Consider the following 15,603-nt stretch of genomic DNA (forward strand, 5'->3'; position numbering starts at 1 on the left):
GCATGCACACACACACACACACACACACACACACACACACACACACACACACACACACGCACACACATTTGACATGTCGTGAGCTCGTAGATTTGGCTATATTTTCACTGCTTCACGTTCCTAAAAAGTAACGGGTTTTGGACATGTGATTTTTGATCGACGTGCTGATGCATTGTGGGTTGTATGTTGGAAACGAGTGCTTCTCTGGCTTGCGCCGATGATTGATGATGACGATGATGACGATGATGCATCGGCACAGGCAGCCGGTAATGAGTCACACAAAAGGCATTTTCTGTTTATCAAAGAGCAGGAGAGACATTTTAGATTGCCCTGTTACTGAACAAACCCTCTAGTCTACAGTAGGCCTATGCTATAGTCCATGGGTTTTCAACAGGTATAGGTCCGTGGCGTGGACCACTGGTGGTCCGCGGAGGTATTGCATGTGGTCCCTGACCATGCATTTAGTAATTTTTTTTTTTTTTTTAAGATATTTTTTTGCGGCTTACGCCTTTATTGATTTTTTAAGGGATAGAAAGTAGGCTGACAGGAAACGGGAGAGAGATGGGGGGGATGACATGCGGTAAAGGCCGTGTCGGGTCCGGGAGTCGAACCCGCGGCACACCGCGACTGGATCACCAGTCCGGTGCCCAGACCGTTACGCTACGGCCTGGGCCTGCATTTAGTAATTTAAGATTTGTATTTTAACCCATTCTGAACGGGAACCCATTTTGGTGTTAGCATCATGTCATGCTTTAGCTATTGAAAAATAGCAGATCTACAAGCTCATAGCGCGCCACCGAGTGGTGCGCTATGAGCTTGTAGGTCTGCTATTTTTTGAAAAATCGAAGAACGACTGACATTTTTAGAATCTGATCTCAGGTCAGAGTGGGTTCATCGGAACAGTGTGCGTCCAGTGGAAACCTCGTATGAATCTTATCTCAGGTCAGAATGAGTGAATTTATTGTATTGGCCACAGATCAGATCAGATTCTAAAAATGCCAGTCGTTCTTCGATTTTTCAAAAATAGCAGATCTACAAGCTCATAGCGCGCCACCGAGTGGCGCGCTACGAGCTTGTAGGTCTGCTATTTTTGAAAAATCGAAGAACGACTGGCATTTTTAGAATCTGATCTCAGGTCAGAGTGGGTTCATCGGAACAGTGTGCGTCCAGTATGAATCTTATGAATCGTATGAATCTTATCTCAGGTCAGAATGAGTGAATTTATTGTATTGGCCACAAGTTGAGAAACAATGCAGTGAATGACGTGGTGACATACGATGACGCTCGGTCGACGTCGTCAGTTGCTGGGAAGTCGGGCGTCAAGAACTTCCACAGAAAAGGGAGGTAGAATCTCAAGGGAAACTGTACCGGTTTGCCTGGTTGAGTCACCATTATAAGGAAATGTGCCCATAATGAATTGCATGTGTCTGCTCGCTCATACACACAGTAAGTTACAATGAACAGCAACATGAGTTTAATGACGACAGGGGCAGAAGGCCCCGGTCACTCATGGCGCATAGGTTAGTCTTTATGGGTTTGAGGAGGTTGGTGGTCACATAGTCTATATGACCAGGGATCGATCGTAGGGTAATGTGTGAAAAGCCGCTGGGTGAATTAAATATTAATTTATCTTTCTTTATTAAGCAACCTGTATGGCTATAGCGTTATGTTATGTATAGGCCGAGCCCTTTGGGTACCATTTGTTTAATAGTCTTCATAAGGTCTGACCGGGCGGGGATTGAACCTATATATGAAACAGATTACATTCAGACCCCTGCATGCTATCAGGTATATGAGACCTATACTGTACCGCTTGAAAAGTAGCCCTGCCGGAAGCCAATGAGGCTTAAACATGGTGTGCATGTGGTCTGGTCTCCATCTGAGTAGCCCTGCCTGAAGCTAATGAGGTTTAAGCATTGTGTGTGTGTCTGGTCTCCATCTGAGTAGCCCTGCCTGAAGCTAATGAGGTTTAAACATTGTGTGTGTCTGGTCTCCATCTGAGTAGCCCTGCCTGAAGCTAATGAGGTTTAAGCATTGTGTGTCTGGTCTCCATCTGAGTAGCCCTGCCTGAAGTTAATGGGGTTTAAACATTGTGTGTGTCTGGTCTCCATCTGAGTAGCCCTGCCTGAAGCGGATGGGTTTAAGCGTATATAGTCTATGTGGTCTGGTGTCTCTGGAGGGCCATCTGAGTTCACATCAACGACCTCTCCCTCCGTCTAGAGAGGACATTAGCTCTGTAACGACCATTAGCTCACCATACATCACTTTAACAAACTGAGGAGGTGCGTGCGTGTGTGCGTGCGTGCGTGCGTGCACAACATTCAGAGCGGCTACTCAATGGTTTGTTCGGCCTAACGAGGAATTTATTGGAAGACCCTGTGCGGTGCTGATGTCGTGCGTGCGTGCGTGCGTGCGTGCTGCATGCGTATGTTTATACCGGCCTTATGGCTGGAGGAATAATAATAATAATAATAATAATAATAATAATATCTCAAACTTATACAGCGCTTTTCTGAGTATACCAATGATCCGCTTTACAACAGCGGCTCCCAAACGTCAATTCTCAACCATTTTAATTTCAAGTGTGACCTGCATTAGTCTATACGCACAGCCACATTTAATGGCGTTTCTATCTCTGGGACCCCCGATTTATATCGTAACTCTGAGAGTGTACAAATGGAACCAAATGTGGACCGGTTCCATTTGTACACTCTCAGAGTTACAGACCCATAAGGGTCCATTTGGTTCCATTTGTACACTCTCAGAGTTACAGACCCATAAGGGTCCATTTGGTTCCATTTGTACACTCTCAGAGTCACAGACCCATAAGGGTCCATTTGGTTACAAAGTTATCATTTAGCTGGGGCTGTTATGTAGACCAGTGTTGATTTAGATTTTAGTTTCAGTCATATAGTCTCTTGAATAGTTTTAATTTAGTTTTAGTTACATTTTAGTCACCTGGAATGGTTTAGTGTTAGTCTAGTTTTAGTCGACTAAATATCATAGCATTTTAGTCACCTGGAATGTTTTAGTGTTGGTCTAGTTTTAGTTGACTAAATATCATAGCATTTTAGTCACCTGGAATGTTTTAGTGTTGGTCTAGTTTTAGTCGACTAAATATCATAGCATTTTAGTCGACTAAATCTACAGTTGGTTTAGTCGAACAACATTTGGCGGGCCTTGATGCCGTCGTAACGCGTCGCACTGTGGGCTTGTAGATCAGCTATTTTCAGCATGCAACAACCAAGGTATATTTAGTCTTAGTTTTAGTCATCATAGCTTAGTTTTCATTTAGTTTCCATGTAGATTCCGTCAGTGGAAAAAGGTAGTCGACGAACTTTTTTTTTCTTCTCAGTTTTAGTCGACAAAATCAACACTGATGCAGACACAGCCAGGCCTTTATGGATGTGACTTTCTATAGCATTGTTTCACTGTACAGATATTCTACTGTCAGACGGATGATAGGATCCAGATTTACTTATGATTCTGCATGCATATTTCCATGTATTTGATGTATTACCATGTGTTGTTCTCGCTTACTGTAAATCGCTCTGGATTAAGAGTGTCTGATGAATGCCCTAAATTGTGACGGCGTCAGCGTCTGACAAAAAATGCCCACATTGTAAATTGAAAAATATTTTCATAGCACTATTTGTGTACACCACGGGGGCATTTCTTTTGGCTTTATTTTATATTTTTTCATGGAGGGACAGACAGTAGGCTGACGGGACATGGGGAGAGAGATGGGGGGGGGGGGGGGTGACATGCAGTAAAGGCCGTCGCGATCGGGAGTCGAACCCGCGGGACACACTGCCAGACTGGGTTGCCAGCCAGGGTGCCTGGACCGCTGAGCCACGGCCCAGGCCGTGTACACCTATATACCGTTCTGCAACACAGTATAAACACAGGGTTAAAAAAATGTTTACCCCTTTCTCCTCCCCGATGTGCAGTATAGCCATCATTAATCCATTTTAGACCCGAGAACGGATTCCACAGATTGCATCTAAATCCTTTTAAAAGACTTTTCTGAAAAATCGACGTTTCTAGTGGTTCTGAAACTATTTCATGTCAAGGACCCCCATAATTATAGATGTATTTGGCCGCAGACCCCCCATCTCCACATGTGTTGTTCCAGGGACCCCCCCCCCCCAGAAGCAAAATATTGAATTATCCCATTCTGACCTGAGATCAGATTCTAAAAAACGTCTCCTACATCCTGACAGTTTTCTGAAAAAGCTATGTTTCTATATTATGTCAGTCGTTCTTTGATTTTTCAAAAATAGCAGACCTATACAAGCTCGTAGTGCGCCACTCGGTGGCGCGCTATGAGCTTGTAGATCTGCTATTTTTCAATATAGCTATATAGCAATATATCACATCCGTGTGAACTGAGTGGTTCACACACCTACCTCTCTCTCTCTCTCTCTCTCTCTCTCTCTCTCTCTCTCTCTCTCTCATTAGCAGGCAGCAGGCACACGCAGCACTGCTGCCTCTCTCTGTTTCTGGCGCCCCCTACTGGTACTAATAAGTCATATACTCGTGCTCATGACCACTGATACACAGATAGTTACACACGGACACATGCATAGATACATGCATAGATACGCACGGACATTGCTGGTCGTAGGAGTGGTTGCACCACTCAAAAAAAAAAAGAAAAAAAAAAGTTTGCTGTGAAAGAGTATAATCATATTCAAAGACTTGCGCACGTTTCCACGATTTCTTTTCAAAGTCGTCGCGGGAAAAACAGCAGATCGACGACGAGCTCGTTTAATTTAATTGCTCGCTGCTGTGTATAATCTCGTCTGACCTCGTTGTACATCTGTCCGTCCCAAAGCTCAGCATTCTGTAGCATGTGTCTCTGTGTCTGAGAGGAGTCTGCTTCAGCACCACCGCTCGCTCCCCCGTGTGTGTGTGTGTGTGTGTGTGTGTGTGTGTGTGTGTGCGCGTGCGCACGTGTGTGTGTGTGTGTGTGGTGTGTGCGCGCGCGTGCCTGTTTCTGTATGCGTGTGCGTGGGTTTATGTTCCGTGCGCGGCGGCGGCGTGGTTTGACATGCTTTGCCGTGTACGACTACACTGGTGTTTTGCTGGTTTTTGGCGGTGTTGTTAAATTGTCTCCGTCGCAGATTATCTGCGATCAGACACAACATGGCCCGGCTGCACCTCGCCGCGCTCCCAAGATCCTTAACCCGTTCTGACCTGAGATCAGATTCTAAAAAAGGTCTTCTACATCCCGACAGTTTTCATTCTGACCCGAGATCAGATTCTAAAAAGGTCTTCTACATCCCGACAGTTTTCATTCTGACCCGAGATCAGATTCTAAAAAACGTCATCCTGACAGTTTTCTGAAAAAGCCATGTTTCTATAATGTCAGTCGTTCTTCGATTTTTCAAAGAAATAGCAGACCTATACAAGCTCGTAGCACGCCACTCGGTGGCGCGCTACGAGCTTGTAGATCTGCTATTTTTCAATAGCTAAAGCGTAACGTAACGCTAACACCAAAAGGGGTCCCCGCCCAATATGGGTTAATCTGGGCTGTCATGTCTCCTAATCTGTCTGTCTGTACACGACCCTAATGGCTTTGGATCTCTCCGTGTGTGTGTGTGTGTGTGTGTGTGTGTGTGTGTGTGTGTGTGTGTGTGTGTGTGTGTGTGTGTGTGCGTGCGTGTGTGCGCGCGCGTGTGTGTGTGTGTGTGTGTGTGTGTGTGTGTGCGTGCAGGGATTAGCGCTGCAGCCTGCTCCAGTCGTCATGCTCAAGCTGTTTTTAATTTCAAGAAGAACTCCCTGTTTGGTTGTCTTCTCTTCCCCAGCTCAGTGACCTTGTGTTAGAGCGCCTCGCCTCGCCTCCATTTTGGTGTTAGCATCATGTCATGCTTTAGCTATTGAAAAATAGCAGATCTACAAGCTCAAGCTACGAGCTTGTAGGTCTGCTATTTTTGGAAAATCGAAGAACGACTGACATTTTTAGAATCTGATCTCAGGTCAGAATGGGCTAGGGATGTCCCGATCACGTCGGGGTTTTTTTTGCTCTGCCGATACCCATTTTTTTTCCAGAGCCGCAAATATTTACTTACAGCACTTATGCCATATCACAATAGTATACAATAAAATATACAGACAATATCCAGTCTAATAATATCATGATATGGATATCATATCGGGGTGTTTCCCGATCACGCTTTTTTGTTACCGATCCAATTCCGTTCACTAGAAAATGGCGTGATCTTGCCCCGATTTTCCGATCACGTGAGAGTTGAGACCACTGGAGTAGCCTGAAGTCACTAAGTGTATTGACTAACTTGAGTATACTGCTCTTATAAGTACAATGTTGAGGTATTTGTTACTTACTTCAGTATTTTACAATTCACAGTATACTTTTACGATCTACTCCACAGAGGCAAACATATTGTACTACAATTATTTCAAAACTTTAGTTACTAATTACTTATTATATTAGTATTACAAAACATACAATAACCACTTATACACCAGCCTATACATTTCTTGCCATTTGAAAATAGATTTCAAAACTTGAAATGAGACATTCTGCATAATAGTGTTCCTATTTTGACCACGATACCCAATTACTGAATATTGGTCTCCAGGTTTTCTCCACACCTTTTGGTGTTAGCGTTACGTTATGCTTTAGCTATTGAAAAATAGCAGACCTACAAGCTCGTAGCGCGCCACCGAGTGGCGCGCTACGAGCTTGTAGGTCTGCTATTTTTTTGAAAAATCGAAGAACGACTGACACAGAAACATGGCTTTTTCAGAAAACTGTCAGGATGACGTTTTTTATAGAATCTGATCTCGGGTCAGTATGAAAACTGTCAGGATGTAGAAGACCTTTTTAGAATCTGATCTCAGGTCTGAATATTGTTCTCCAGGTTTTCTCCAGAATATGTAGCCTAAATGACACTGGTTTACTACGACACTATGACACATTAGGAGTCCGAAAAAAATTAAATAACATTTTCATTCATTCGTTCATTCATTAGGAGTCCAACTGCACTAGTGGCTCTCAAACGTTGTACTTGCAAGGACCCCCTTAACTCTGAGAGTGTACACATGGAACCACTACTACTACACTTCACTACACCTTCGAGAAAGCTCTGCTATTTTTGAAGAATCGTGAAAATGTATAGTGCAGATCTTTGAATATATATTCTTCTTGCTTCTGGGGGGGGGGGTGTCCCTGGAACTACATATTTTCAGATGGGGGTCGGGCGGCCAATTACATATATTTTTTGGGCTCCTTGACATGAAATATTGAGAACCACTGACATAGAAACATGTTTTTTTTTTCAGAAAACTGTCAGGATTTAGAAAGAATTTGTAGAATCGTCCTCAGGTCAAAATGGGTTAATATCGGAATACTGATATATTATTGATTTCAGATGTTACAATTCCAAACATGACCTGCTTTAATTACTTCAGTATGTTAGAATTGTATTTGCATTTAAGTTCATAAAGTTAACATAAGTATAACTAAATGCAAAGAAAAAAAAAAGAGAAAATACTTTTCAGGATTACAATTCAAAAATAGCAAAATAAATAATTCATAAAAATATAGCAAAAATGGACGAAATTGTCAATAGATTTAGTCTTAGTTTTAGTCATCGTAGCTTAGTTTTCATTTAGTTTCCATTTAGTTTTCGCCGGTGAAAAAAGGTAGTCGACGAACATCTTTCTTCTTAGTATTAGTCGACGAAAACAGAATTCAATTAAAGATAATCAAGCATTCTGCCAAGACTGCCATAAATATGCCATGCCAGACTTATGCAAAGAAAGAAATCTGGATTTCAATTCAAATATAGCAAAAAGAGCAGATCTAAGTTCAAAACGTTTTGAGCTTGTTGGTTCCACACTCACTCTGGAGTGAGTGTGGAACTATAGTGGCCCTCTGGAGTGAGTGTGGAACTATAGTGGCCCTCTGGAGTGAGTGTGGAACTATAGTGGCCCTCTGGAGTGAGTGTGGAACTATAGGCTCTCTGGAGTGAGTGTGGCACTATAGTGGCCCTCTGGAGTGAGTGTGGAACTATAGTGGCCCTCTGGAGTGAGTGTGGAACTATAGGCTCTCTGGAGTGAGTGTGGAACTATAGTGGCCCTCTGGAGTGAGTGTGGAACTATAGGCTCTCTGGAGTGAGTGTGGAACTATAGTGGCCTACTGGAGTGAGTGTGGAACTATAGGCTCTCTGGAGTGAGTGTGGAACTATAGTGGCCCTCTGGAGGGAGTGTGGAACTATAGTGGTCCTCTGGAGTGAGTGTGGAACTATAGTGGCCCTCTGGAGTGAGTGTGGAAGTACAATGGCCCTCTGGAGCGAGTGTGGAACTACAGTGGCCCTCTGGAGTGAGTGTGGAACTACAGTGGCCCTCTGGAGTGAGTGTGGAACTATAGTGACCCTCTGGAGTGAGTGTGGAACTACAGTGGCCCTCTGGAGTGAGTGTGGAACTATAGTAGCCCTCTGGAGTGAGTGTGGAACTATAGTGGCCCTCTGGAGCGAGTGTGGAACTATAGTGGCCCTCTGGAGTAAGTGTGGAACTATACATCATGTTATATACAGTTTATAGACTGACGTCAGGTTCTCGGTTTACCTCTGCGATGATCTCTGTGAAGTTTGCACCGTCTCTCTGCATGTGATGGACGGCTGTGTCGACATCTCACACGCTTATACCGTATAAGTCACGCTAATTCTTAACTTGAAGACACGTAACACGTTTGGTCTCATGTCCTCTGCTCAACTCTTTTAGCTTTTTCAGAAAACTGTCAGGATGCAGAAGACATTTTTTGAATCTGATCTCAGGTCAAAATGGGTTAACAAAAGGCCGATGCACACCTCAGCAGGCTATAGTGACAGGTGCGTAGGGCAATGGAGCATATTAAAAAGGGGCATCTTTGAAAAAACAAAGAAAAGGTTGTTGTCTGAAGAGCAACATTTTGGCAAGTGTCTGACTAGTGCGCGGGACCTTTTCTCTGTTTCCCCTTTTTAATCAGACCAGTGTGTGTCCAGTGGAAACCTCGTATGAATCTGATCTCAGGTCAGAATGGGTTAATACTCTGCTCAACTCTATCATACATGCATGGACGCTGAGGATGTGTTACTGTACTGGTGTATACAGAAGCATTCCATTCATTCCCGCAAGTTTCACATTCAGGTTTTTTCTGTCCCTAGTGTGAACTTTGTATTTTAAAAAGTTTTGGGTTCGTTTGGGAGCGTTGCGAATAAAGCCTGTTACGCTTGTCTCCTTGCCTTCGAGCTTATACCGTGTGTGCGTGCCTGTGTGTGCGTGCGTGCGTGCGCGCACGTGCGTGCGACTGTGAGCGTATACTGTCAGGATAACTGTGTGAGAATCGGTGAGTTTGCCTCGATCTGCTTCCCTTGCGCTATTATTACCCGTTAGCATAACTGCTACGTGTCGGTGTGTCTCGTTATCTGCCTATATATATAGGATGAGCCTCACAAGTCTTTTATAAACCCCTTTTAAAATGGTTGAAGGGAGTCCCTCTCCATACTTCAGAGTTTCTGTTATTGTGGGGAAAGGCTTTGGCTGACGACAGCCGATCGACAGGCTCGCAACGGTGGCGTCACGCTCGTAGAACGCAGTAGCCTACCACGCCGCGGTACCAAAGAAATTGCAACGTGCACGCGCGCATGGTATACGGAACGGAACGGTTCCGTATACGTGCGTTCCCCACACACATGGGGGACACAGAACCCCCCCTCCCCCTAGATTCAAGAGGTTTATTTATTTATATTGTGCCTTTTGTCATGCACCAAAAAAGGCGCAGTAAAAATAATGCAAATAGAAAAAAATAATGCAAACTGTAGAGCTTATATAAGAGAATGTTTTTTTCTCTCTTGAAGACTGTGGGAAACACAAACTAATGACCCAGTAGTAGATTTATTTAACCCATTCTGACCTGAGATCAGATTCATACGAGGTTTCCACTGGACACACACTGGTACTGATTAACCCAGCCATAATAGACAAATACACGCGAGCAGAAGATACGACAAGACAGAGACAGAGACGGAGTCAATGCTAGACATCTCGCCCTCAAACAAACCCTATATACACGAAGGGAAAAAGACAAGTTATTAGCGTGAGAGGCAGGAAAGCAGATAGCCCATGCACACACATCAGCCGAGTCCAACAAAATCCAGACTTTTTTTGTCTCATGTTTCAGTTCCACAAATTATTTCACTTCTAAGAGACTTCCGGTGCGAGATAACCTTAAGATGTTCTGAGGGAAACGGTTAGTAAGGAGAGCTGCTAGCATTGCGCGGACACACACACACACACACACACACACACACACACTGGAGTGGCTACGGGCAAACACTTCCAGATCAAAGGGGTTTTTTTCTCTCTCTCCCCCCCTTTACATCATCCTACGGAAATGGGTGATTTTTATGCAAATCCCATTTCTTCTCCTAAGGTAGCTTTTTGACGGAAGTTTAAGGACGAGCTCGGGCTGAGGTGGCGTTTTATTTTGCCATGGGGAGGATTCTGTACTTAATAGCAGACAGTCTAGTCTGTGTACATCTATAGGATTCTGTGCTGTACCCCCCCTAGGGGTTCCAGGGGGTCCCCAGATAAATCCTATAGTTACAGTATAGTAACCAAATGGACCCTTATGGGTCTGTATTAATTTTAAAACAGCAGCTAAAATCATCGGCAGCACAGAATTAACCAGTCTCCATAACATCTACACCACTCGCTGTGTGAAAAAAGCCCACAACATCATGGAAGACACCAGCCAACCCCGCAAATACCCTGTTCAAACTACTCCCTTCCAAAAAAACGCTACCAGAGCATCAAATCTCGTACCACCCGTCTCAGTAACAGTTTCTACCCCCAGGCAGTCAGGCTGCTGAACAGCTGACCTTGAACTGTATTGCACTTCACTTCACTTGCACTTTTCTTTCCCTGTTTTTTTGTCTTTTTCTTGCACTATAGATGTTTGTTCATGTCCTGTGTATGTAAGACTGAGAGTGCTCTGAGCAGAATACTTTTCATTGTATTTATACTCTGTATCTATACACATGACAAATAAACCTGAACCTGATAACTCTGTGTACAAATGGTCCATTTGTGCACTCTCAGTAGATCGGCTATATTTTAAAATGTTTTTTCAAGATAGTAAAATATGGCAAAGAAGTTTCAGTGATAAAGGGTGTAAAGGGTAAAGATAGGGCCATTAGGGCTCCATTTTCGTCACCGCTAAACCCCCTATCCCTAAACTTATTTTCCTTTATTTTTTTTATTTTTTTTTACTATTTTGCAAAACATTTTTGAATAGTTAAAATGGCCAGTATACAAGCTCACAACGTGTCAATGTAGATTGCAGGCTATAGTTATAACTATTCAAAAATGTTTTCAAAATAGTCAAAACAAGGCAAAGCAGTTTAGGGATAAGGGGTTTAAGCGGTGACGAAAATGGAGCCCCTTATACTGTCCAGATAAGGGAGCGTTGTGCATTCCGGCGCACTGTTGGCAGATCCCGACTGACTGCATCTGTGGCGTTCCTTCCTCTTTGTGAGAAGACAGTGGAGCGTTGTCCAATAACACACAGACACAGACATCAAAGGGGGCTTCAGCCCCTGCCCCCTTTGTAGCCGTCTGTATAAAACAACTGCCCTATCCAGACCACGAAGGATGCATAATGGATTTCGGCAATTAATTAATAATAATAATGGAGTCGGCATTCATGATAATTGTGTGGAACAAATGTGTTTCATTCACTTCTAGTCATTTTTTACTAGTTGACTATAGTTGTTTAACTATACCTTATTATGTAAAAAAAGAATAATATTTGTACATATGAGGCCTACAAAAAAAAATATATATATATATATTTCTTTTTCTTTTCAACTAGTACCAACAAGGTCGACTAGTGGATTTACTTGTCGACTAGTAAACTATAGTCGACAAGTAAACTAGTAAACTAGTCGACAAGTAAACTAGTCGACTAGTTGCCTAATGCCTTACTTTACACACTACGCATCTCCACTAGTTAAAGAGTGCTGGGTTGCGCTGCGGAAATAGCTGATCTACAATCTCTCGACGCGTCGCAGCGCGACACATTGAGAGCCTGTAGATCGGCTGTTTCAGCAATTTGTTGTCCAAAAGTGCTCCTCTTAACGGGATCCCAGCCCCTGGCCTCTCTAACATCCTCTGCACGTCCCCTGCTCTGCATGGCGCTGACTTTATTTATAGACATTTTAGTTAAACGCTGCTAAACACCTAGTTTAAACACATTTTGTTCCGTGTTTTAATCTCCATCTGTAACCGCACCGTGCAGCAGAGCCAGTAGACTTTATAGTTCTCTTCTCTGTTATTGTACATGATGTGACAAAGAGATGTGGGTTCTATAACCTTAGAGTATTTATTAATAGAGGAGGAAACCCTGAGGCGAAATGGACATGGTGGCCGAATGTGGTATTGCAGCGCTGCTGGGCCCAGACACATGAACGCGCTGGTCCGTTGACTATCATTGCGCAACGTTCACGACGACACGTGGACGCTGTTTCATACGTGGACGCGTGACAACGGCACAGCGCGTTCGTGTGTTTGGGCCAATCAATCCCAGAATGCACTCTGTTCCCATACCCGGAAGGAGGAGTGAAATCCAAGTGCACGGGAGGAGAAATCCGGTGCCGTCTCTATTAATATATACTCTTAAGGGTCTAACCCTAACCCTGATGAGAAGTGAGGGTGTGGAGAGGGGAAAAAAACAGGACTAAGTACAGGTTTAAATTGTTGGATTATACTTGTTGCTGTCGATTTTATTATTACTATATTATTATTATTATTATATTTATTGTTATTTTATATTGTAAATAAACGCACTGCTTTGTTTTTGCAGATATACAAGCTCTAACGAGACACAAAGTGACACGTTTTGAGCTTGTAGATCTGATATATATTATATATTTATTTCTTTTATCCTGAAAAGTTGCAGTTTTGTACATGATGAGTGCCAGACTATAGACGATAATTATTGTGTGTGTCATTGATTGATTCTCTCATCAGTTCAATAAGCCAAACAGCTGATAAGGGACTATATGTACACTTTATTCCTCATTTTGTCTCAGCATAAAAGGGTTCAATTCCGTCTTTCAGTTAAGGTGACGGCCGGTTGGCGACCGTATAACGCGCGCAGCTGTGTTTGGTCAGCCCGGCAGTATAATGGCTAAAGGCCGTCTGAGTGAGCGGCTGGATTTATCCGCTGTGTGTTTGTGAGTGCAGTCATTTGTCACCGCTGTGCGCGCGCATGCGTGCTAGGGTTGTGTGTGTGTGTGTGTGTGTGTGTGTGTGTGTGTGTGTGTGAGTGCCGTTGTCTGTCAGCGTCCCGCCTCTCCTTCACATGCTAATGTCTTGACAGCACCGTGTAATGCAGATGTGTGTGTGTGTGTGTGTGTGTGCGTGTGTGTGTGTGTGTGTGCGTGTGCATGTGCGTGTGCGTGTGTGTGTGTGTGTGTGTGTGTGTGTGTGTGTGTGTGTGTGCGTCCGTCCGACTGTCCGTCCGTCCGTCCGTCCGTCCGTCCGTTATCAGCTAATCTCCGGCACCGTTAACCCGGTCGATGCCAAATTTTGTACACACACTCCCAGGATGCCAACGATGAACCTCTGCCCCACATTTTCCAGAACCGCCTGTTATAGCGCCACCAGGAGGCCGACTTTAAAAAAACATATTTTTTACTCCTTCAGATTCTGTCAAATCGTTACACAGTATCTCTATAGTCATGTGTTCAAGATGTATCTGTCCAATATTTCATATTCCATCCTAATTAGCTAACATTGGCTTTCAAAGTTTGCAGGATTGGCCCTTTTGAAACAAAAAGGCTCACATCATGAACGCAGCGTGCAATTTACATGAAATCTTTCGCGGACTTTCCTACTATAGGCTGAGGAATATATCCCACCCTTTACACATTGGCCTGTTATAGCGCCACCAACAGGTGGATTTTTGCTAAGCACATTTTTGGAACAAAATGCCTCATTGCCATCCAAGGCGTAAGAAGAAATGGCCTATTATAGCGCCACCAGGAGGCCACAACCTGACCTGGCCTGGTGGAGGGGCACTTTATCTAGTTTGGGAACTGCTCTGTACCTTGTTTTTTGGGGGGGAATAGTTCAAACAGCTATAGGTCTGTGTCTCATATAGGAGGGCTGTGGGCATGCAGTTCAGAAACCCGCCTACCAGTGACATCATCATCGTTAGGCAGGTATTTGAGCGGTGCTAGCTAGCCAAAAGAAAACAAAACGTTCCCAAACTTTTCACTGCATCAACGGGCAATTATGGGCACTGTATTTTGACCGTAAACCTCACGTTTAGCGGGCATGTACAGTTAATATACGATAATATACAGGTGTGATGGTACAATTCGGGAGTTTACCCGGAGTTTGTTGGAAAGTTTAACGGGAGTTTCCTGTAATATATACACCTCCGTATTCCATGCTTTTTTTTCGCAGGGTTTCCCAGCACATTGTGAGCTTGTAGATCTCCTAGTGTTTGGCTAATGTTCCTCTGCAGAATAATGGATGCTGCAGGTTCAAGTGGTTAACACAATACTATTGTGTATTCATAATAATATATACAAACTGTATATATATTTATCTATAAATGCACAAGGTCTCTGTGTACGTCTGTAATCCACGTAACTCGAGAACCGTTCGCCCCACCGACTTCAAATTCGACACCCTGTGGGTGCGTTCCACACACCCACAGGGAGTACAGTGGCCGTCGGATATAGTCGGTTGTCCGGAACCGCCACAAAGGACCTCTGCCCGGGCTCTGGACCTGATCACCCCTATATCTCCATATATGGATATATGGCCACTTCCTATTTGGACATGCCTGACTGACACAGAACTCCGTATATAGGAATAAAGGGACACAGAGAGACAGATCCAGAAATCTCCATATATGGGCATAAAAGGGACACAGACAGATGGGCGGAACGGGTACTCTGACACGGGTACAAAGGGTATTGCATATAGCCGGGTGGGTCTAACTTCTATCGTTACCGACTCGGTGCTCTGCAGCCGGACACTGGTCTATAGTACACAATAATATTGTGTATATTATTATAGTAATATTGTAATATGTGTGTAAATTAGTGCACATGCATGCTTGTGTGGCCTCGTGAAGTCTGTCCCGAGTTTGCGTCACGTTCTAACCAAAGCGCTGATTGTTTGAGAAAGACAGATCTAAGAAAAATGAAAATAAATCAAATGAATTCAATGTTTTTAAATATATATTTTTCCTAAAGTTCCTATTAGAAAGAAACCACAGATTGTCCACTTCTTTCTCACCTAATAATAAAAGGCCTCAAATGATGGAGTGCTTGCGTGCGTGCGTGCGTGCGTGCACACACATGCACGTGCGTCGCAGATCATTGTATACTAGGCAGGTCCACATTGTTTGGTGAGGTCACGGTTGATTATTGACACCATATTGGCTTTTGGACTGCCGTTGGCAATCAATTAGACACAGTTTCCGGTGGCTGAGTGTGTGCGTTTGTGTGCGCGCATGCGTGCGTGCGTGCCTGCGTGCATGTGTGTGTGTCGGAATGTCTGCCAGTGAATGATGGA

General features: G+C 43.8%; 1 protein-coding gene across 1 annotated transcript in view; it reads left to right on the forward strand.

Moving 5' to 3' along the window:
* Nucleotides 1-217: 217 nt before the first annotated feature.
* The window catches only part of LOC310859996 (cadherin-2-like), a gene marked incomplete at both ends in the record, with an annotated part of 99,021 nt that continues 83,635 nt past the window's right edge, over nt 218-15,603 (forward strand). Inside the window, one exon of the mRNA XM_083766760.1 lies at nt 218-266. Coding sequence (XP_083622886.1) covers nt 218-266 — 49 coding nt within the window. The remainder of the gene's footprint in view (nt 267-15,603) is intronic.

This window comes from Protomyctophum parallelum, assembly GCF_964188405.1.
Source record: "Protomyctophum parallelum genome assembly, chromosome: 6".
NCBI lineage: Eukaryota > Metazoa > Chordata > Actinopteri > Myctophiformes > Myctophidae > Protomyctophum > Protomyctophum parallelum.